The 21,590-nt window shown below is 44.1% G+C and overlaps 1 protein-coding gene across 1 annotated transcript in view; it reads right to left on the reverse strand.

The window, feature by feature from the left end:
- Positions 1-10,729, reverse strand: part of NINJ2 (ninjurin 2) — a 93,976-nt gene extending 83,247 nt beyond the window's left edge. Inside the window, exon 1 of the mRNA XM_003934469.4 lies at positions 10,375-10,729. Coding sequence (XP_003934518.2) covers positions 10,375-10,407 — 33 coding nt within the window. The 5' untranslated portion in view covers positions 10,408-10,729. The remainder of the gene's footprint in view (positions 1-10,374) is intronic.
- Positions 10,730-21,590: the final 10,861 nt, after the last annotated feature.

A 21,590-nucleotide genomic window follows, 5' to 3' on the forward strand; every position in this document is an offset into this window, starting at 1 on the left:
ACTTTGGGAGGCCGAGGCGGGTGGATCACGAGGTCGAGAGATCGAGACCATCCCGGTCAACATAGTGAAACCCCGTCTGTACTAAAAATACAAAAAATTAGCTGGGCATAGTGGCACGTGCCTGTAATCCCAGCTACTCGGGAGGCTGAGGCAGGAGAATTGCCTGAACCCAGGAGGCGGAGGTTGCGGTGAGCCGAGATTGCGCCATTGCACTCCAGCCTGGGTAACAAGAGCGAAACTCTGTCTCAAAAAAAAAAAAAAAAAGAATTACATCTGATTTCTCCAGAAACATGTAAAGAAGAGAGTGGAGTGAAATATTCAAAGCATTGAAAGAAAAAATCCACCAACCTGGAATTCTCTGTCTTGCAAAATTATCCCTCTAAAGAGAAGGAGAAATAAAGTCTTTCTCAGACAAACACAATTAAGAAGATTTGTTGCTAATAGCTCTATCTTGCAAGAAATATTGAAAGAAGTTATTTACAAAGAAGGAAAATGAAGCCAGGCATGGTGGCTCATGTCTGTAATAGCTCTTTGGGAGGCTGAGGCGGGCAGATCACTTGAGGCCAGGAGTTCCAGAAAGAAGGAAAGGGAAATAGGTCAGAAACTCAGATCTACTTAAAGAAAAGGGAAACATCAAAGAAAGAATAAATGAAGGTAAATGAAAAACTTTTCTTATTATTCTTTTTTAAATTAACAAATGAAAATGTCAGCCAGGAGAGATGGCTCATGACTGTAATTCAGCACTTTGGGGGCTGAGGCAGGTAGATTACTTGAGGTCAGGAGTTCGAGACCAGGCTGGCCAACATAGTGAAACCTCATCTCTATTAAAAATACAAGAATTAGCTGGGCGTGGTGGTGCGCGGCTGTAATTCCAGTTACTTGGAAGACTGAGCAGGAGAATCACTTGAACACAGGAGCAGAGATTGCAGTGAGCTGAGACTGAGCCATTGTACTCCAGACTGGGCAAGAAGAGCAAAACTGTGTCTCAAAAAAAAGGGAAAAAAAGAAAAACAAGAGAAATTTCATGTATTTGTGATATATAAAGTAATACTTTGTTTCTTATACTTAATTTATCTAATTGTTCAAAACAAATCAAAATATCAACAATATATTTGATTATGTATACTTATGTATATGTTTTATGATATATGCACACACACATATATATATACATATGAGTGGGTAAAATGAATGACAGCAATGATACATGAAACAGGATGGAGGAATTAGGATTATTATAAGGTACTCACACTATCCATGAAATGGTATAGTGTTATTTGAAAGTGCACTTGGATTTGTTGTACTTGTAAACAGCAAAGTCTAGGGCAACAACTAAAAAAAGTTTTAAAAAAAATACAACTGATATGCCATGAACGGAGAGAAAATGGGATAATATAAAATGCTCAGTTAAAACTACCAAAGGCCAAATAAAAAAGTGGAAGACAAAAATAGGAGCAAAGAATGAGGGCAACAAATGGAAAGACAGTAACAAATGTGGTCATTCCAATTATATCAGTAATCACTTTGAATGCCAATGGTCTAAATGCACGATTCAAAGGCAGAAGTTGTCAGGATGGACGCAAAAAGAAGAGCCAACTATATGTTGTGCACAAGAAACTCACATTAGACATAAAGATATCTATCGATCCACTGAGTGCGGTGGCTCATCCCTGTAACCCCAGCATTTTGGGAGGCTGAGATGGGAGGATTACTTGAGGCCAGGAGTAAGATTAGCCTGCGCAACATAGTGAGACCCTGCCTCTACAAAAAATAAGAAAACAGCTGGGTGTTGTGGTGTGTGCATGTAGTCCTAGCTACTTGGGAGGCTGAGGCAGGAAGATTGGTTAAGCCCAGGTATTTGAGGCTGCAGTGAGTCAAGATGATGCCACTGCACTCCAGCCTGGATGATGAGTGACAGAATAAGACCTTGTATCAAAAAAAATAAATAAATAAAAATAAAAACCACACATATAGATTAAAAGTAAATAGATGGGGCCAGGAATGGTGGCTCATGCCTGTAATCTCAGCACTTTGGGAGGCCGAGGTGGGCAGATCACCTGAGGTCAAGAGTTTGAGACCAGCCTGACCAGCAGAGCAAAATCCCATCTCTACTAAAAATACAAGTATTAGCTGGCTGTGGTGGTGTGTGCCTGTAATCCCAGCTACTTGGGATACTGAAGCAGGAGAATGGCTTGAACTTGGGAGGATGAGGTTGCAGTGAGCCGAGATCATGCCATTGCACTCCAGCCTCGGTGACAAAGCAAGACTGTGTCTCAAAAAAAAGAAAAAAAGGAAATGGATGGGGAAAATAATACATGTTAACAATAATGGAAAAAAGAGACCAGGTGCGGTGGCTCACGTCTGTAATCCCAGCACTTTAGAGGCCGAAGCAGGCAGATCACGAGTTCAGGAGTTCAAGACCAGCCTGGCCAACATAGTGAAACCCCGTATCTACAAAAATACAAAAGTTAGGCTGGGCGAGGTGGCTCACACCTGTAATCCCAGCACTTTGGGAGGCCAAGGTAGGCAGGTGGCTTGAGGTCAGGAGTTCCAGACCAGCCTGGCCAACATGGTGAAACCTTGCCTTTACTAAAAATACAAAAATTAGCCTAGCATGGTAGCACGTGCCTGTAATCTCAGCTACTTGGGAGGCTGAGGCAAGAGAATTGCTTGAACCTACGAGGGAGAGGTGGCAGTGAGCTGAGATTGTGCCACTGCACTCCAGCCTGAGTGACAGAACGAGACTCTGTCTCTTAGCCAGGTGTGGTGGCCAGCACCTGTAGTCTCAGCTACTTGGGAGTCTGAGACATGAGAATTGCTTGAACCAGGGAGTCAGAGGTTGCAGTCAGCCACGATTGTGCCACTGCACTCCAGCCTGAGCAACACAGCAAGAGTCTGTCTCAAAACAAAAAAAAAAGAAGTACTATATTAATTTCAGACAGAGTAAATTTCAAGGCAAGCAAGGAAAATCATCAAGGATAACGAAAGGTATTACACAATGATAAAGGAGTCAAATCTCCAAAAACATAACAATTCTTTTTTTTTTTTTTTTTTGAGATGGAGTTTCATTCTTGTTGCCCAGGCTGGCGTGCAATGGCATGATCTCAGCTCACCACAACCTCCACCTCCCAGTTTCAAGCGATTCTCCTGCCTCAGCCTTCCTAGTAGCTAGACTTATAGGCATACACCACCATGCCTGGCTGATTTTGTATTTTCAGTAGAGACAGGACTTCTCCATGTTGCTGGTCTCAAATTCCCAACCTCAATGATCCGCCCACTTTGGCCTCCCAAAGTTCTGGGATTACAGGTGTGAGCCACCGCACCTGGCAACAATTCTTAACATGTAAGCACCTGACAACAGAGTGTCAAACTATGTGAGGCAAAAACTCTTAGCACTGTGAGGATAAATAGATTAATGTATTATTACAGTTGGAGACTTAACACCCCTCTTTCAGAAATGGACAGATCAGCAGGTAGAAAATCAGTAAAGACATAGTTAAACTCAATGCACCATCAGTCAACTGGATATAATTGACATGCATATACTTTTTCATCCAACAGTAGCAGAATATACATTATTCTCAAGCCCGCACAAAACATTCATCAAGAGAGACCACATTCTAGGCCATAAAACGTGCCTTAACTAATTTAAAAGAATAGAATCATACAAGATCTATTCTCAGAACACAGTGGAATTAAACTAGAAATCAATAACAGAAAGTTAACTTGAAATCTTTCAAATATGTGAAAATTAAACAACATGCTTTCAAATAACACTTGGGTCAAAGAAGAAATATCAAGAGAAATTTTAAAATATTTTGAACTGGTTTGGCATGGTGGTTCACGCCTATAATCCCAGCACTTTGGGAGGCTGAGGCGGGCAGATCATTTGAAGTCAGGAGTTCCAGACCAGCCTGCCTAACATGGTGAAACCCTGTTTCTACCAAAAATGCAAAAAAGATGTATCTAATAAAGGGTTGCTATCCAAAACAGTCAAAGAACTCTTAAAATTCAACAATAAGAAAATAACCTCCACTAAAAATGGGCAAAACACCTGAACAGACACCTCACCAAAGAAGATTCAAAGGCTAAGCCGGGCGCAGTAGCTCATGCCTGTAATCTGAGCACTTTGGGAGGCCGAGGCGGGAGAATCAGAAGGTCAGGAGTTCGAGACCAGCCTGGCCAACATGGTGAAACCTCATCTCTACTATAAATACAGAAATTAGCCGGGTGTGGTGGTGGGTACCTGTAATCCTAGCTACTCAGGAGGCTGAGGCAGGAGAATTGCTTGAACCCAGGAGCCACCCAGCTAAAGCAGCTTTATACAGAATGATACATAATGCCAAAACTTGGAAGCAACCAAGATGTCCTTCAGTAGGTGAATGAATAAATAAACAGTAGTACATCCAGACACTGGAATACTATTCAGTGCTAAAAAGAAATGAGCTGTCAAGTCATGAAAAGATATGGAGGAAACTTAAACGCCATTCCTGAGTGAGAGAATCTGAAAAGGCTACATATTGTATGATTCCAACTATATGATACTCTGGAAAAGGCAAAACAAAAAGTCAGTCATTGCTAGGGGTTGAGAGGCGAAGGAGCAATGAATGGGCAGAACGCAGAGGATTTTTAGGGCAGTGAAAGTTCTCTAGTAGACTATACTTATAGTGGTGAAAACGTGTTACTATGCATAGAATGTTTAACACCAAGAGTGAACCCTCCTGTAACCTGTAGACTTTGGGTCATAATCATGTGACTGTCAGTGTAAGGCTCATCAGTTGTAAAAAAATGTACCATTCTGGTGGAGGAAGCTGGTAATGGGGAGTCTATGCATGGGGGATGAGGGGCTATATGGGACATCTCTGTGCCTTCCTACTCAATTTTACTGTGAACATAAAACTGCTATTATATATATATATGTCTTTAAAAGCAAAAAAGAAACAAAAATACTCCCAGAGTACTTTATCTATAGACCTCCTTTTATTCATAGGCTTTTTTTTTTTTTTTTTTTTTTTTTTTTTTAAGATGAGTCTGGCTCTGTCAACCAGGCTAGAGTGCAATGGTGCAATCTCAGCTCACAACCTCCACCTCCCAGGTTCAAGAGATTCTTCTGCCTCAGCCTCCTGAGTAGATGGATTACAGGTACCCACCATCACACCCAGCTTTTTTTTTTTTTTTTTTTTTTTTGTATTTTTAGTAGAGAACGGGTTTCACCATGTTGGGTAGGCTGGTCTTGAACTCCTGATCTCGTGATCTGCCCGCTTCAGCCTCTCAAAGTGCTGGGATTACAGTGATGAGCCACCACGCCCAGCCTATTCATAAGTATTTTTACCTCCACTCCCATCTCATTCTAGCTGTATCTTGCTATACTTAACCTGATCTATGTTGAATTTCCATTCAGTATGGACAAGTCTTAGTTCCTCTTTTAGGAGACCACCTTTACATCCCCATCAACGTGCATGACATGTGGAAAAAAGGGGCCAAGGACTGAATCTGTCCAGGGGAACTTGGAAGCCCAAGAGGAGCTTCATTTTTGAGGAGGCAGGCTAGGGGCTTAAACTCTGTACTTGGGGGCAGGGTTGAAGCACTGTCTTGAAAGGGATTATCCTCAACCTTTCATACATCCAGACTCTGGGAGATGAGCTTGCTTAGCTCCCTGGCAGGGCTGCCAGTGAAGGCAGGGAGAAGGGCAGGGGCTTGGAGGCCACAGCCACAGGCTGTAGAAGGAAAGGAGCCGCTCCAGGCATCCAGCTGGTGGAGGCCGCCTGCTCTGAGTGCCGTGCGCCACTCTTCACCGCCAGCTGTGCCACTACTACCCGTCCCAGTTTCACAGGTCTGGAGACACATCTGCAACACTAATTATAGAGGCTCAAATTAATGTTATTTTAGATTAGAGTTGCCCAAACTTCAGTTGTGCCATGTTCAGGATTTCAATGTCAGTGCAGTAGTAGGTGCAGGCACACACACCTGTGAGCCATGTCACCCAAGCCTGCCACATTTCTGAACAGGTCAGGCAGAAACAGTCATTGAGACACTTAGGGTATGCCCAGGTCATGTGGAAGCTGCATAAAGGTGTCAAAAAAAGTTCTGCCATTTACTTTAGGCTCATCCTAAGCAATACAAATGCTGAAATTGGCTTGGCATGTGGCTTACGCCTATAATCCCAAGTCTTCAGGAGGCTAAGGCAGGAAGATCACTAAAGTCCAGCAGTTAGAGACCAGCCTAGGCAACATTGTGAGACCCCATTTCTTTTCTTTTTTTTTTTTTTTTTTTTTTTTTTGAGATGGAGTTTCACTCTTGTTACCCAGGCTGGAGTGCAATGGCACGATCTCGGCTCACCGCAATCTCCGCCTCCTGGGTTCAGGCAATTCTCCTGCCTCAGCCTCCTGAGTAGCTGGGATTACAGGCATACGCCACCATGCCCAGCTAATTTTTTGTATTTTTAGTAGAGACGGGGTTTCACCATGTTGACCAGAATGGTCTCAATCTCTTGACCTCGTGATCCACCCGCCTTCGCCTCCCAAAGTGCTGGGATTACAGGCGTGGAGACCCCATTTCTAAAAAAAAAAAAAAAAAAAATTAGCTGAGGATGGTAATGCATACGTGTAGTCCCAACTACTCAAGAGGCTGAGGCAGGAGGATCCCTTTTGCCCAGGAGGTTAAGGCTGCAGTAAGCTGAGATTGCACCACTGCACTCCTGTCTGCGTGACAGAGCAAGACCCTGCCTCTAAAAAAAAAAAAAAAAAAAAGCGGTGGGGAGTGGGGAGGCAAGCGCTGTGGCTCATGCCTGCAATCCCAGCACTTTGGGAGGCCAAGGAGGGTGGATCACCTGAGGTCAGCAGTTTGAGACCAGCCTGACCAACATGACGAAACTCCCATCTCTACTAAAAATACAAAATTAGCTGGGCGTGGTGGTAGGTGCCTGTAATTCCAGCTACTTGGGAGGCTGAGGCAGGAGAATCATTTGAACCCAGGAGGTGGAGGTTGTGGTAAGCCAAGATCACACCATTGCACTCCAGCTCGGGTGACAAGAGTGAAACTTCATCTCAAAAAAAAAAAAAAAAAAAATGGAATCATAGGTCTGATAGGTTGTTATGCTCTTTCTAATGAATATTAAAACTTTAATGATAATCACTATAATAAACACGTGTCAGCCATGGATAGTACCTTTACTACCCATTGGTGATCATTGTACCACGTTTTGGGGAAACATTGTTTTAACTAAAGAGTGTTAATGGTTGCTTTTTGTTTTTTGGTTTCTGTTTTTTGTTTTTTAAGAGAAAGAGAGTTTCACTCTTGTTGCCCAGGCTGGAGTGCAATGGCACGATCTCAGCTCACTATAGCCTCTGCTTCCTGGGTTCAAGTGGTTTTCCTTCCTCAGCCTCTTGAGTTGCTGAGATTACAGGCATATACCACCACACCCGGCTAATTTTGTATTTTTAGTAGAGATGGGATTTCTCCATGTTGGTCAGGCTGGTCTTGAACTCCCTACCTCAGGGGATCCACCTGCCTTGGCCTCCCAAAGTGCTGGGATTACAGGCATGAGCCATTGTGCCCGGCCTGTTGTTTTGTTTTTAGAGATAGGGTCTGGCTCTGCTGCCCAGGCTGGAGTGCGATGGCATGTTTGTAGCTCACTGCAACCTAGAACCCCTAGCTTCAAACGGTCCTCCCACCGTACCCTCTCAAGTAGCTGGGATTACAGGTGCACGCCACCATGCCTAGTTAATTATTTTTTAATTTTTAATAGAAATAGGGTCTTGCTATATTGCCCAGGCTGGTCTCTAACTCTTTTTTTTTTTTTTTGAGAGAGAGAATCTCACTCTGTCCCCCAGGATGGAGTGCGGTGGCACAATCTCAGCTCACTGCAACCTCTGCCTCTCGGATTCAAGCAATTCTCTTCCCTCAGCCTCCTGAGTGGCTGGGATTACAGGTGCATGCCACTATGCCTGGCCAATTTTTGTATTTTTATTAGAAATGGGGTTTCACCAGGTTGATCAGACTGGTCTCAAACTCTTGACCTCGTGATCCACCTGCCTCGGCGTCCCAAAGTGCTAGGATTACAGGTGTGAGCCACCGCGCCTGTCCAACTGGTCTCTAACTCTTGAGCTCAAGTGATCCTCCTGCCTTGGCCTCCAAAAAGCTAGAATTACAGACATGGGACACTGTGCCCAGCCAAAGGTGGACAAGAAATTGTAGAAAGTAATGGATAACGTTCTGACCAAAGGAAAATGTGAGTAAGATACGAGAATTAAATAGCATATTAGAAGAGAGTGAATGACAAGTGAAGAGAAAGGTACAGTAACACTTTAGTTACCTACTAGAGACAGAGACAATTTTCCTTAACTACTTCCAATTTCCTTAACTACTAAGGATCTTATAGAGACAAGAACTAGGAAAAGTAACAAGAAAATACACCCTAGACAGAAGACCTAGATTGGAGGTCTTGGGCTCATTAAATGACCTTATTCCTATCATGGCTTCCTTAACTCACTCGTTTAATAAATGTTTTCCAAAGCACTTACTGTGTACCAAGAGTTGCCTCGTGCACTAGGGCTGCAGCAGTGAATGAAACAGGGGAGGCGCTGCTCTGGGAGATCTTGTGTCCTAGTGAAAGTGACAGGCAATACCTGCTAAATAAATAAGCAACGTAACTTCAGGTGGTGAGCAGTACTACGAAAGAAATTAAACAGGCCAGGTGCAGTGGCTCACCCCTGTAATCCCAGCACTTTGGGAGGCCGAGGCAGGCAGATCACAAGGTTAGGAGTTTGAGAGCAGCCTGACCAAGGTGAAACCTGTCTCTACTGAAAATACAAAAATTAGCCAGGTGTGGTAGTGAGTGCCTGTAATCCCAGCTACTTGGGAGGCTGAGGCCAATGTCTAGGCAACAGAGTGAGACCCTGTCTCAGAAAGAAAGAAAGAAAGAAAGAAAGAAAGAAAGAAAGAAAGAAAGAAAGAAAGAAAGAAAGAAAGAAAGAAAGAAGGAAAGAAGGAAAGAAGGAAAGAAGGAAAGAAGGAAAGAAGGAAAGAAAGAAAGAAAGAAAGAAAGAAAGAAAGAAAGAAAGAAAGAAAGAAAGAAAGAAAGAAGAAAGAAATTAAACAAATGATAAAGACAAATTGGGGAGGAGGCATCCTATAAAGAGGCTGGTCAGAGGAGGTCTCCCTGGGGAAGTAACATTTGAGCTTTGATCTGAATATACTAGGAAGGGCCAGTCAGGAGATAAGACAGGGAAAAAAGGTTCCAGATGGCGAGACCAGCAAGCCTTGAGGTGGGACTGTTCTTGGGGTTGGCTGCCAATCCAGGAAAACAACACTGGGTATGCAGTTGTACTAGGTGAATGGTTTTGACACAGTACAGCAAGCAGTCCTACAAGTTCCTGGTGGTGTCTCAGGGGTGAAGGGGTCAAGGACAGAGACTCTGCCAGACTCATGCCACCCTGCCCAAAACACACACAGAGAGTGAGAGAGAGACGCATGCATATACTTTGCTTCAACAAAACAGCTCTTCTTTAATCTGAAGTATATATTGGGTGGCTGGTTGAGATTTTGTTCGAGGACCAGGTTCAGGGATCACAGGTTCTTGATATCAACAGTCCTTTTCCACACTTTAATTGTTCGATTCTCTGAAATGTCACACAACCTCAGCAGTGGTCACAGAAGGGTTGATTCTATTCTATCCATTAACCGGGAGTCAGGGAGTACAGCTCCCCGCAATCTGGCTCTCCTCTCACCATACATCCCACCTCTTTCCCCTCCAGTGGTGGATTGGAACCTCTGATGCCTTCCAAGCCCATCCCAGCTAGAAAGGGACACACATCTCTGCCTCTTCCTAGGAGATTACACTGATTTCCTTTCCTTGCACTGTCCAAATGAGACGCTTTCTGTCCTACACAGTAGAGCTTTGTGAGGATAGCCGAGAAATGGCTCCAGTTTTTTTCTAACCTATAAAATGCAAAGTTGGCCAGCTGCCTCTCTTCCTAGCCTCAAAATTCATATCTTTCCTGTCTCCAAAGAACTGCCCAGCAGCTCTAAGAGAAGTCTCTTCTGTCCTGGGGCTTCGGGAAAGCACTGCTCAGAATGTGAAATCATTTTCTGGTAACAGGGATCTAATTAGCTCTTTGATTGACAAGAAACAGCAGAAGCCAAGAGGGACTTAACCAATCTGTTTTTCAGATTTTCAAAACAAGTGAAGAACCAGACAGGGAAACGGAGAGAAAGAGAAAACAGAGGGACAAAACCTAGGGTGCATTTGGAGAAGAGAGTGAGTAAGAAAGAGAGTGCGGACAGAGAATATGTCTCTAAAGTAACAATCCTCTGTTCTTCCAGCTTCACTTCTGCTCCCAATTTCCCCTCTGCTTGCTTCCAGAGAGAACTTACTTGAATGTCGATGATTTCTCTTTCTGATTCCATTTCGCTGCCCTCAAGTCCCTCCACACGCACTGGTGCCGGGAACAGACTGCGTGGGCTCCTCCAGGCTCCGCCGTCTGAGTCTGCTGCTTTCTTGGGGTGGGAGAGAGCTCACAGCTGGCGGGACAGACCTGCCATTCATCCCTGATGTGGGATGCCCGTCTTGGCTGCGGCTCCTGGGGGAGGTGTACATATGCACACACGTGTGAGTGTGTGTGTATGTGTGTGCTCCAGGAGGTGGCACATGGCACACTGATAGGTGGTCTTTTGAGTTGGTAGTGACAGCATCATTTTCACTAGTGGCTCCAGTGACCTTCCGGTCCCTGCGGAGCCGTCTGAGGTCACCCAGCCTGCTTTGGGGTAGTAGCTTTACAACTGGCCAAGAAACCCTGTCTATTTATCAAGGAAATTGAATAACAGCCTGAGGACGACGCTGCCTGACATCACTGCCGAACCGGGTCCCCAGTCACCACGAGTGGGGTGGCCTCCCGCACAGCCGTTTTTTTTTTTTGTTTTTTGTTTTTTGTTTTTTTTTTCTTGAGACAGAGTCTCACTTTGTCACCAGGCACCAGGCTGGAGTGCAGTGGCGCGACCTCGGCTCACTGCAACCTCCACCTCCCGGGTTCAAGCAATTTTCCTGCCTCAGCCTCCGGAGTAGCTGGGACTACAGGCGCATGCCACCACGCCCAGCTAATTTTTTGTGTGTATTTTTAGTAGAGACGGGGTTTCACCCTGTTGGCTAGGATGGTCTCGATCTGTTGACCTCGTGATCCGCCCCCCTCGGCCTCCCAAAATGTTGGGAATACTGGTGTGAGCCACCGCGCCTGGCCTGCACAGTCTTAATACTGAGGCATTGGGACTTCCGTTGTTCTTTGCTTTGTTCCTGTATCCCTAAAAGTTTTTTAAAAATTGTAATTTACCTAATAGTCTCCAAGGCATAGGCTTTATTCTACAAAGTGAGTAACAATATGTTTTTATTGACAGATTGATTCCTTCAGCTTCTCCCTTGATTAGCCATAGAGGGAGCAGGGAGAAGTTGAAGCCTGTTTGTGCAAGTAGTGGTATTCCCGCTACTTTTAAAACCAAGTTACCAGGAGTGAGTCTTTTTTTAGAAGTTGTTTTTGTTTCTCTCCTGTTTATCTTAGAGCCCAAAACTCTTCTGGCTTGTTCCTGAAGCAAGGTTTAGACACAAGCTTGTGCACGTGTGGGTGTGGAGCTGTCTGTGGTGTGCATGGAGGGTGTTAACCTGTAATCCAATTCAGGGCTTAAAGAGGAGCAGGAGGGAGGAAGAGTGGCAGAGTCACACATCTGCTCTCATCACATTCAAATGTGGAAAAAAAAAAAAGGGTGATTTCTTTACTTCTGTGAAATGCCTTTATAAGTTCCCATCCTTCTGGACAGTGATGCAAGGGAGGGTTGGATGATTGGATGGGGGCCATATTTTAATCTATGAAGCATAGTAGGATTTAATCATTTACGTGATAAGCAGTCAGCCTGGTGCGGTAGTTCACACCTGTAATCCCAGCATTTTGGGAGACTGAGATGGGCAGATCACCTGAGACCAGCCTGACCAACATGGAGAAACCCTGTCTCTACTAAAAATACAAAATTAGCCAGGTGTGGTGGCGCATGCCTGCAGTCCCAGCTATTTGGGAGGCTGAGGCAGGAGTATTGTCTGAACCCGGGAGGCAGAGGTTGCCATGAGCCGAGATCTCACCATTGCACTCCAGCCTGGGCAACAAGCGAAACTCCATCTCAATAATTGTAATTATAATAATTATAATTATAAGCAGTCCACTTTAGACACATAGCTCAGTCTTTCATGTTTGCCGAAGATGGCATCTAGGTGCATGGGATGGGTGGGGTGGGAATGGTTCTTGGATCTATCCTGTGACCTCTATATCTCTGCTCGTTTCTGCTCTGGAGCTGCTGGCCCAAGGCCCACCTGAGTTGCTGACTGCTGAGGAGAGACAGGTCCTGCTCCTGGGGCGTTGATGTTGATATTGGCCAGAGTCACTCATTGCCGATTCTCTTTCTGCTTTTGAGTCCAGCAATTTCCCTTACTATCTGTGCTACCTTGGCTCGTGGCAGTGTGGACTGTCCCGAGACCTGGCCTTGACTTATATGTGCCCCCCTCCCACTGTACCTGCACAGTGGCTCACATCTCTGAGTCCCTCTGGAAATTTTCCTCCCAGATGCTTGACCAGTGCTTTTGAGCCTCCTTGGGCACATGGGAACCGAGGGCTGCTGATGAACTGCTAAGGAAAGGCGAGCTCAGCCCCACTTCCAGCAGTGTTTGCTCTGATGTGTCTGCTCCAGTCGGCGCAGGGCAGCCTGGAGGTGACCTCCTTCCACATTCCCAAATGGGAGTGAGACATGGAACTCACTCTTCTCAGCATTCCTTATAAAGTCTACCAGTAGCCGGGCGCGGTGGCTCACGCCTGTAATCCCAGCACTTTGGGAGGCTGAGGCGGGTGGATCACGAGGTCAAGAGATCGAGACCATCCTGGTCAACACGGTGAAACCCCGTCTCTACTAAAAATACAAAAAATTAGCTGGGCATGGTGGCACGTGCCTGTAATCCCAGCTACTCAGGAGGCTGAGGCAGGAGAATTGCCTGAACCCAGGAGGCGGAGGTTGCGGTGAGCCGAGATCGCGCCATTGCACTCCAGCCTGGGTAACAAGAGCGAAACTCTGTCTCAAAAAAAAAAAAAAAAAAAAGTCTACCAGTAATATCTATCACCCCCACCCCTCATAATAATACCACTATGTAACAAGCACTATTCTAAGCATTTTTTTATTTTTGAGATGGAGTCCCGCTCTGTTGCCCAAGCTGGAGTGCAGTGGCATAATCTCAGCTCACTGCAACCTCTGCCTTTCTGTTTCAAGTGATTCTCCTGCCTCAGCCTCCTAAGTAGCTGGAATTACAGGTATGCACCACCACACTGGCTAATTTTTGTATTTTTAGTAGAGACAAGGTTTCGCCATGTTGGCCAGGCTGCTCTCAAACTCCTGACTGCAGGTGATGCGCCCATCTCGGCCTCCCAAAGTGCTGGGATTACAGGTGTGAGCCACTGCACCCAGCCTATCCTAAGCACTCTAATGCATACTCACCTTACTGAGTTTTTATAACAATTCTGGGAAGTTAATAATGTTACTATCACTGTTCTACAGGTGAAGAAACAGAGGCACAAAGGGACTTTGTTGCCCAAGGTTGAACCAAGATTTGAACCCAGGCAATCTGGTTTCAGAGTTCATATTCTTAGCCATGACTTTGGCTCAGAGAGGAACAACTGAACCAATCTGTCTGAATACCTCCTTTCTCTTCCACTACTTTACTTCATAGTCCCCTTAATCGAGGATCAGAAAAGGTAGGCTTTGTCTTCTTTTTATTTCCCCTGTTTTGCCGGGATGTATCTGATGTATAACTCTATGACAACAATTCAAAGGGAAATGAAGACATTTAGAAAATCCTCTCTCTCAACAAAACCTGGCTGTCAAAAATATTGTCTTGGCTGGGTACTGTGGCTCATACCTGTAATCTCACCACTTTGGGAGGCCAAAGCAGGAGGATCTCTTGAGCCCAGGAGTTCAAGACCAGCCTGAGAAACACAGTGAGATCCTGTCTCTACAAAAAAAAAAAAAAAAAAAAAATTTTTTTATTTAGCCAGATGCGGCAGCTTGCAGCACCTGTAGTCCCAGGTACTTGGGAGGCTGAGGTGGGAGGATTACTTGAGCCTGGGAGCTCAAGGCTGCAGTGAGCTATGATCATGACGCTGCACTCCAGCCTGGGTGACAGAGCAAGCCCATGTCTCAAAAAATAAAATAAAATCTTGCTGGAAAACCTTATTTTGGGGGCCAGAAGCAAAATATTAACTATTTCTTTATCTTTGCACTCCTGTTGTGAAAATCCTCATTATCTTTTAGATAATATGGATACATCTGGTTGAATAGAGGGAAATAGGAACAAAAGAAATGCAAAAGAGAAAAGCACTGGAATGTATTTCAGAAAAAAAATGTCCTATTAAGCACATTGGTTTGGAAAGGAAACAGCTGTAATTGGTTATAATAATGGTTTGGTTTAGCAAGGTCTTTCCGGATTTAGACCTTTCCCCATCTCATAAGCATCATTTGGAAGTAAACAGAAAAAAGGCGTTGGAAAATGGTTTATCTACCATGTCACACTGTAACCCTGGACCAGGGGTCAGCAAACTTTTTCTTTTTATTTTTTATCAAATGCAAATTTCTATATTTTTTAAATTTTAATTTTTAGCTTTTTTTAATTTTAATTTTTATTTTTTGAGACATGGTCTCACCCTGTCACCCAGGCTAATGTGCAGTGGCACAATCTCAGCTCACCGCAACCTCTGCCTTCAGGGCTTAAGCGATCCTCCCACCTCAGCCCCAGACCCCTGACGTAGTAGCTGGAATTACAGGCACGTGCCACCATGCCTGGCTAATTTTTATATTTTTTGTAGAGACGGGGATTTCACCATGTTGCCCAGGCTGGTCTCAATCTCCTGAGCTCAGGCGATCTGCTCACCTCCACCTCTCAAAGTGCTGGGGTTACAGGCGTTAGCCACCACTCCCAGTCAGCAAACGTTTTCTGTAAAGGGCAAAATCCAATATTTTTTAGCCTTCGTGAGTCATATGGTTTTTGTTGCAATTACTCAATTCTATAATAATGTGAAAGCAGCCATAGACAACATGTAAATGAATGAGTGTGACAGTGTTCCAATAAAACTTTATTTACAAAAGGAATCAGATACTCATAAAAACAGATCAGAGTTGGCTCCAACAGGTTGTAGTCTGCTACCCCTGCTCTAGAATTTAATCAGTCTTTGAGGTCTAATTCCCATTTGAGAGGCAACTGCCAAATCTCTACCATATGGATACTGGATTAAACACTGTGCACAATAAAAGCACCACACACACGCCCTGGTGTGAGACTTGATGGCCAGGGAAGCTGTAGTGGAGTGTTGCTGACATTTGGCTGATACTGAAACTACATCTATGCAGAGGTTATCACTGTGGATGGGAATGGTTTCTATTTTTCTTTACTGCTAGGGTGCTTTTTGTAGTGTAAAGCCCGAGGGACATTTTTAGGGAAACTGTCTCTTGGAAAGTATATTTTAGAATATCCTTGAACTTATAGATAAGGAGACACTCAGATTGACTCAGAAACTACTCCAAGTCTAGTTTCATGGAGTGGGGGCCCTACATTGAGACCCTAGGGATCTTGCTGTGTAGGAGCCAAGCATTGTTTTAGGGTACTGAAGAAGGCAGCAGTAAGAAGATCCTTTAATTCTGAATTGTGGGAAATGCTCTAGGGTGGCTCCTCTCTGCCTGCTGAGTCACTGTGTTTTTAGGCAAGTCACTTAACTTCTCTGGGGCTTACATTCTTCTTTGTGAATGTGAAGCTATCAAAAGAGTTGATTCCTAAGATCCCTTTAACCCTTACATTCTGTTTCTAGTGTGTGTTTCGGCCAGGCATAGTGGTTCACACCTGTAATCACCACAGAGGCAGGAGCATCACCTGAGGTCAGGAGTTTGAGACCAGCCTGCCCAACATGGTGAAACCCCATTTCTACTAAAAATACAAAAATTAGCTGCATGGTGCATACCTGTAATCCCAGCTACTTAGGAGGCTGAGGCACACGTGAATGGCTTGAACCCGGGAAGCAGAGGTTGCAGTGAGCTGAGATAGCGCCACTGCACTCTAGCCTGAGTAACAGAGCAAGACTCTCTCAAAACAAAAAACAAAAAACAAAAAACAAAAAAAAAACGCCGGGCGCGGTGGCTCACGCCTGTAATCCCAGCACTTTGGGAGGCCGAGGCGGGTGGGTCATGAGGTCGAGAGATCGAGACCATCCTGGTCAACATGGTGAAACCCCGTCTCTACTAAAAATACAAAAAATTAGCTGGACATGGTGGCGCATGCCTGTAATCCCAGCTACTCAGGAGGCGGAGGCAGGATAATTGCCTGAACCCAGAAGGCGGAGGTTGCAGTGAGCCGAGATCATGCCATTGCACTCCAGCCTGGGTAACAAGAGCGAAACTCTGTCTCAAAAAAAAGAAAAAGAAAAAAGAAAAAAAAAATGCTTCCTGTGTAACAGTATAAGATCTCAGATACAGGTTTGAATTTCAGTATGTAAAAGTTGAGGGCTAGAAATTGTAGGCTTTTTAAAAAATTGAAACACAGCAAGAAGAATCCAGGGCTTTTAGTTTAATTTTACCAATAAGATCCTCCCTGATGGAAAATTTATGTAATTAGAAAAATTTTAGGGAAAATTACCACTATCTGTTGCCTCTGCTAATGGAGACTGAGTAGGGCATATCCACATCAAACAAGATACAGAGTGAGAATAAAAGCAGATTTCAGAACATGCTTGTAAGCTCACTGATGCCCATTTACACATTAACTCAGCTGCTTTCAAACTCACTGCTCCAGGAATCCTGGGGCTAGCAGGGATGGCAGAGGGAAGCTTTCTGAGGGTCTATGGAGGGAACTGGTAGTGCAGTAAATGTTACTAAACATTTCCATCTTCACTCTTTAATATAGAAGCCATTAGCCGCATATAGGCATTGAGCACACAAAATTTGGTTGGCTGAGTAAGAATTTGAATTTTGGCCGGGCGCGGTGGCTCACGCCTATAATCCCAGCACTTTGGGAGGCCGAGGCAGGTGGATCACGAGGTTAAGAGATCGAGACCATCCTGGTCAACATGGTGAAACCCCATCTCTACTAAAAATACAAAAATTAGCTGGGCATGGTGGCGCATGCCTGTAGTCCCAGCTACTCGGGAGACTAAGGCAGGAGAATTGCTTGAACCCAGGAGGCGGAGGTTGCCGTGAGCCGAGATCGCGCCATTGCACTCCAGCCTGGGTAACCAGCGAAACTCCGTCTCAAAAAAAAAAAAAAGAAGGAAAAAAAAAGAATTTGAATTTTAAATTTTATTTAGTTTCAGTAAATTCCCATATTTTGACTTTATTTATTTTAAAATTTATTTTAGAGACAGGGTGTTACTCTGTCACCCAGGCTGGAATACAGTGGCACAATCATAGCTCACTGCAGCCTCGAACTCCTGGGTTTAAGTAATCCATAACCTTAGCCTCCCCAAGTGCTGAAATTACAAGCATGAACCACTGGCCCAAATTCACCTTTTTTGTTTTTTTGTGTTTCTTTTTTGGGACAGAGTCTTACTCTGTCCGCCAGGTTGGAGTGCAGTGCCATGATCTCAACTCACTGCAACCTCTACCTCCTGGGTTCATGCAATTCTTGTGCCTCAGCCTCCTGAGTAGCTGGGATTACAGGTGTGCACCATCATGCCCAGCTAATTTTTTTGTGTATTATCAGTAGAGATGTGGTTTCACCATGTTGACCAGGCTGGTCTCAAACTCCTAACCTCAGGTGATCTGCCCAGTTCAACCTCTGAAAGGGCTAGAATTACAGGCGTAAGCACTGTGCCGGACTTAATTCACATTTAAGTAGTTACATTTAAGTAAATTCACATTTAAGTAGTTACATTTAAGTAGTTACATTTAAGTAGCTAGTAAATTCACATTTAAGTAGTTACATTTAAGTAGCTAGTAAATTCACATTTAAGTAGTTACATTTAAGTAGCTAGTAAATTCACATTTAAGTAGTTACATTTAAGTAGCTAGTAAATTCACATTTAAGTAGTTACATTTAAGTAGCTAGTAAATTCACATTTAAGTAGTTACATTTAAGTAGCTAGTAGCTACCTTCTTGGCCAATGGAGTTATCGACCAGAATTCTGCATTTAGAATTCTGGTCGATAACTGTGTCACTGTGTATGTGTCACTTCTATTCAAGTTGCTCACGCCTTGATAGATGCTCATTGGGCCTGATTTGACATAAATAGGAAGTCAGGGTACACAGCTCTTGTGGGAATGCCCCATGAGGCCTGGGGATGCTATTGGTGGTGATGAGTAAAATTTCCCTTTGTTCTTTCGCATTCAGAGGAGGGGGATTTTAACTGTGACTCACTGTTCAATGAATGATTAAGAACAGAGCCTCCTTTCAGTTAATACAGAGCACTTTTCAACTCTCGCCTCCATGATGAAGTTAAAAGGCGCCTGGCAGCCAGGCGTTGTGACTTACACCTGTAATCCCAGCACTTTGGGAGGCTGAGGCAGGCAGATCATGTCAGGAGATCGAGACCAGCCTGGCCAGCATGGTGAAACCCCATCTCTACTAAAAATATGGAAAAATTAACCAGGCATGGTGGTGTGTGCCTGCAATCCCAGCTATTCAGGAAGCTGAGGCAGGAGAATTGCTTGAACCCGGGAGGCAGAGGTTACAGTCAGCCAAGATCACACCACTGCACTCTAGCCAGGCGACAGAGTGAGATTCCATCTCAAAAAATGAAATAAAATAAAATAAAATAAATAAAAGCACCTAGCATTCTCTTGGTGGCTTAAGGGAGAGGAATAGCTGATCTCTTCTTGGTGATAGGAGAGAGACATCAGTGGTTTGCAAACTTTTAAAAGATGAGAAATCCTTTTCTTAACATAAAACAGATTAAAGTGAAGCTGCTTGAATTCTAGAGTCACATCCACTTCTGCCCTACTTACCCCTCACCCCCCTCCATTTCTCAAGCTGCCCCTTAAGCCTCTCTTGGAAACCACTGGACTTCTGTTCAGGAGGCATGGCTGATAAGCCTCTAAGGACTGGTATGTGAGCTGGGCAACCCCAAGTCACACAAAATTACATGGAGGTTTCAGGTCTTGAAGTGATATTTTTAAAAGAAAAAGAAAAAAATAGGAAAAAGAAGGTTTAGAAAGCACAGTCAAAATTATAGCCACTTATCCAGGCAGCAAACGGGATGCTGGCCCACAGGGCCTTTTTTACTGACAAACTGTTCCTCAGACACCCCACCTATGAAGCATTCTTGCCAGAAATATTGAAACTGAATATGCTGTAGATCTAATTTCCAGTTTATAGGAAACACAGGGAAGACAGGAACATATTAAAGACATTCAGGGATGGATTAAACCTGGGGAATTCTACAATGTAAACAACCTGACCTGGTTTCTTCAACAAATAAATTAGAGGAAAAAAAGAAAAGGAGGAGGAGCTCATAGATTAAAACCTAAGAGACAGCCTGGGTGCAGCAGCTCACACCTGTAATCTCAGCACTTTGGGAGGCTGAGGTAGTGGATCGCTCAAGTCCAGGAGTTCTAGATCAGCCTGGGCAGCATAAGGAGATTCTGTCTCTACAAATAATTTTTTTTTTTTTTAATTACCTTGTGCTGGGCACGGTGGCTCAAGCCTGTAATCCCAGCACTTTGAGAGACCAAGGTGGGTGGAACACCTGAGGTCAGGAGTTTGAGACCAGCCTGGCCAATGTGGTAAAACCCCGTCTCTACTAAAAATACAAAAATTAGCCAGGCGTGGTGGTGCATGCCTGCAGTCCCAGCCACTTAGGAGGCTGAGGCAGGAGAATCACTTGAACCTGGGAGGCGAAAGTTGCAGTGAGCCAAGATCACACCATTGCACTCCGGCCTGGGTGACAAAAGTGAAACTCTGTCTCGGGAAAAAAAAAAATAGCCTGGTGTGGTGGCAAGCACATGTAGTTCCAGCTACTGGGGAGGCTGAGCTGGGAGGATTGCTTGAGCCTAGGAGTTTAAGGCTGCGGTAAACTGCGATCATGCCACTGTACTCCAGCTTGGATGACAGAGGGAAACTCATCTCAAAAAAAAAAAAAAAAGAAAGAAAGAAAGAAAGAAAAAAGACATATGAGACATATCAACCAAATATATAGCATATAGACCTTGTTTGGCTTATGTTGAAAACAAACCAACTGAATAATAAAACCTATAGCACATATCCAGGGACATTTAAATACTAATTAGATATCTATTATTATTAAGGATATTTTGTTAACTTTAGGTGACATGGTATTCTGGTTATGTTAATACAAAGAGTCATTGTTTTTAGAGATTATTTTAGATGGAACAATACGATGTATAGTTTTTCCTTCAAGATAATCCATTGGTAGCGTGGTGAGTGGGAAGACAGATGAAACTAGATTGCTGTGTGTTGATAATCATTGAAAATGGGTTTGGGGTACATGAAGATTTATTATTTTACTCTCTGTTTTTGTGTATGTTTGAAAATTTCTACAACTAAAAGCTTTTCTAAACGGGGAGGAAAACCACAACGTGTTCTTCATACAGAGATGTCTGAATGTCACCGATGCACTGTGTCCTGAATTGCACAGAGGACTCAGGTTGAGGTGTGGGGAGGTGCAAGCTCAAAGGTGGCACTGGGGAGTGGACAGAAGAGACTGCAGCCAAGTCTGTAAGACTGAGGGTGGGGTGGGGGACACAGGAATGGGGTTCTGAGAGAGGATGGAAATCAGAGCTTGGAGTCTCAAGAAAACCACAGCAAACCCTCCAGTGAGGTACCAGTCCAATCACCACTCATTTTACAAATGAGAGAAGCAGTTCAGTTTCAAGGTGGGACTAGGGAGTTACAAGATGAGTTTCCTGGCTCCCCCTTTAATCCCATGGATATGTACATTTGAGTGTATGCGTGTGTGTGTGAGAGAGGCAGAGAGAGAGAAATTAATACAGGAATAGTTGCTTATGCCTTCAGAGTACTTTTGTTACTTATGTTTTCAGAATACTGTGTACATATTTTACTTTATTTGATCCTCACAATGACCCAGTAGCAATTTACAGATGAGGAAACCGAAAGTGTCCTGTCCAAGATCACACAGCTGGTGATGGAACCAGAACTCAATTCAAGATTCCTTCCTTCCAATTTTATCTTTTTTAACATAGAGTCCCTTAAGGTGGGCTGTGGGACAGAACGTTTCCAATGTGGACCCCTGGCCAAGAGAAACAGAAGGGGAAGAGAAAGTACAGAAAGGAAAAATCTAAGTGCGGGGGCGAGCTGCTGCTTTTACCCACCGTGAAGGTGAAATCAAGAAACTTTTTTTACTGGGGTTTGTCAAGGAAGACCTTCAATACTATGAACTGTGGAATGTGCAAAATGAGAACTGTCTCACACATTTCTAACACCTTCTCTCTCACACTGTTTACCTTCAGATGCCTAGACAGGATAGCTGGGGGAAATTAAAAGAAGCAGAGCTTCCAGCATTTTTTCTTTGTGAATAACCCCAGTAAAAAGAGTTTGTGCCAAGGGTTCTTGGTTG

The sequence above is a fragment of the Saimiri boliviensis genome, chromosome 7 (genome assembly GCF_048565385.1).
Source record: "Saimiri boliviensis isolate mSaiBol1 chromosome 7, mSaiBol1.pri, whole genome shotgun sequence".
Lineage (NCBI taxonomy): Eukaryota > Metazoa > Chordata > Mammalia > Primates > Cebidae > Saimiri > Saimiri boliviensis.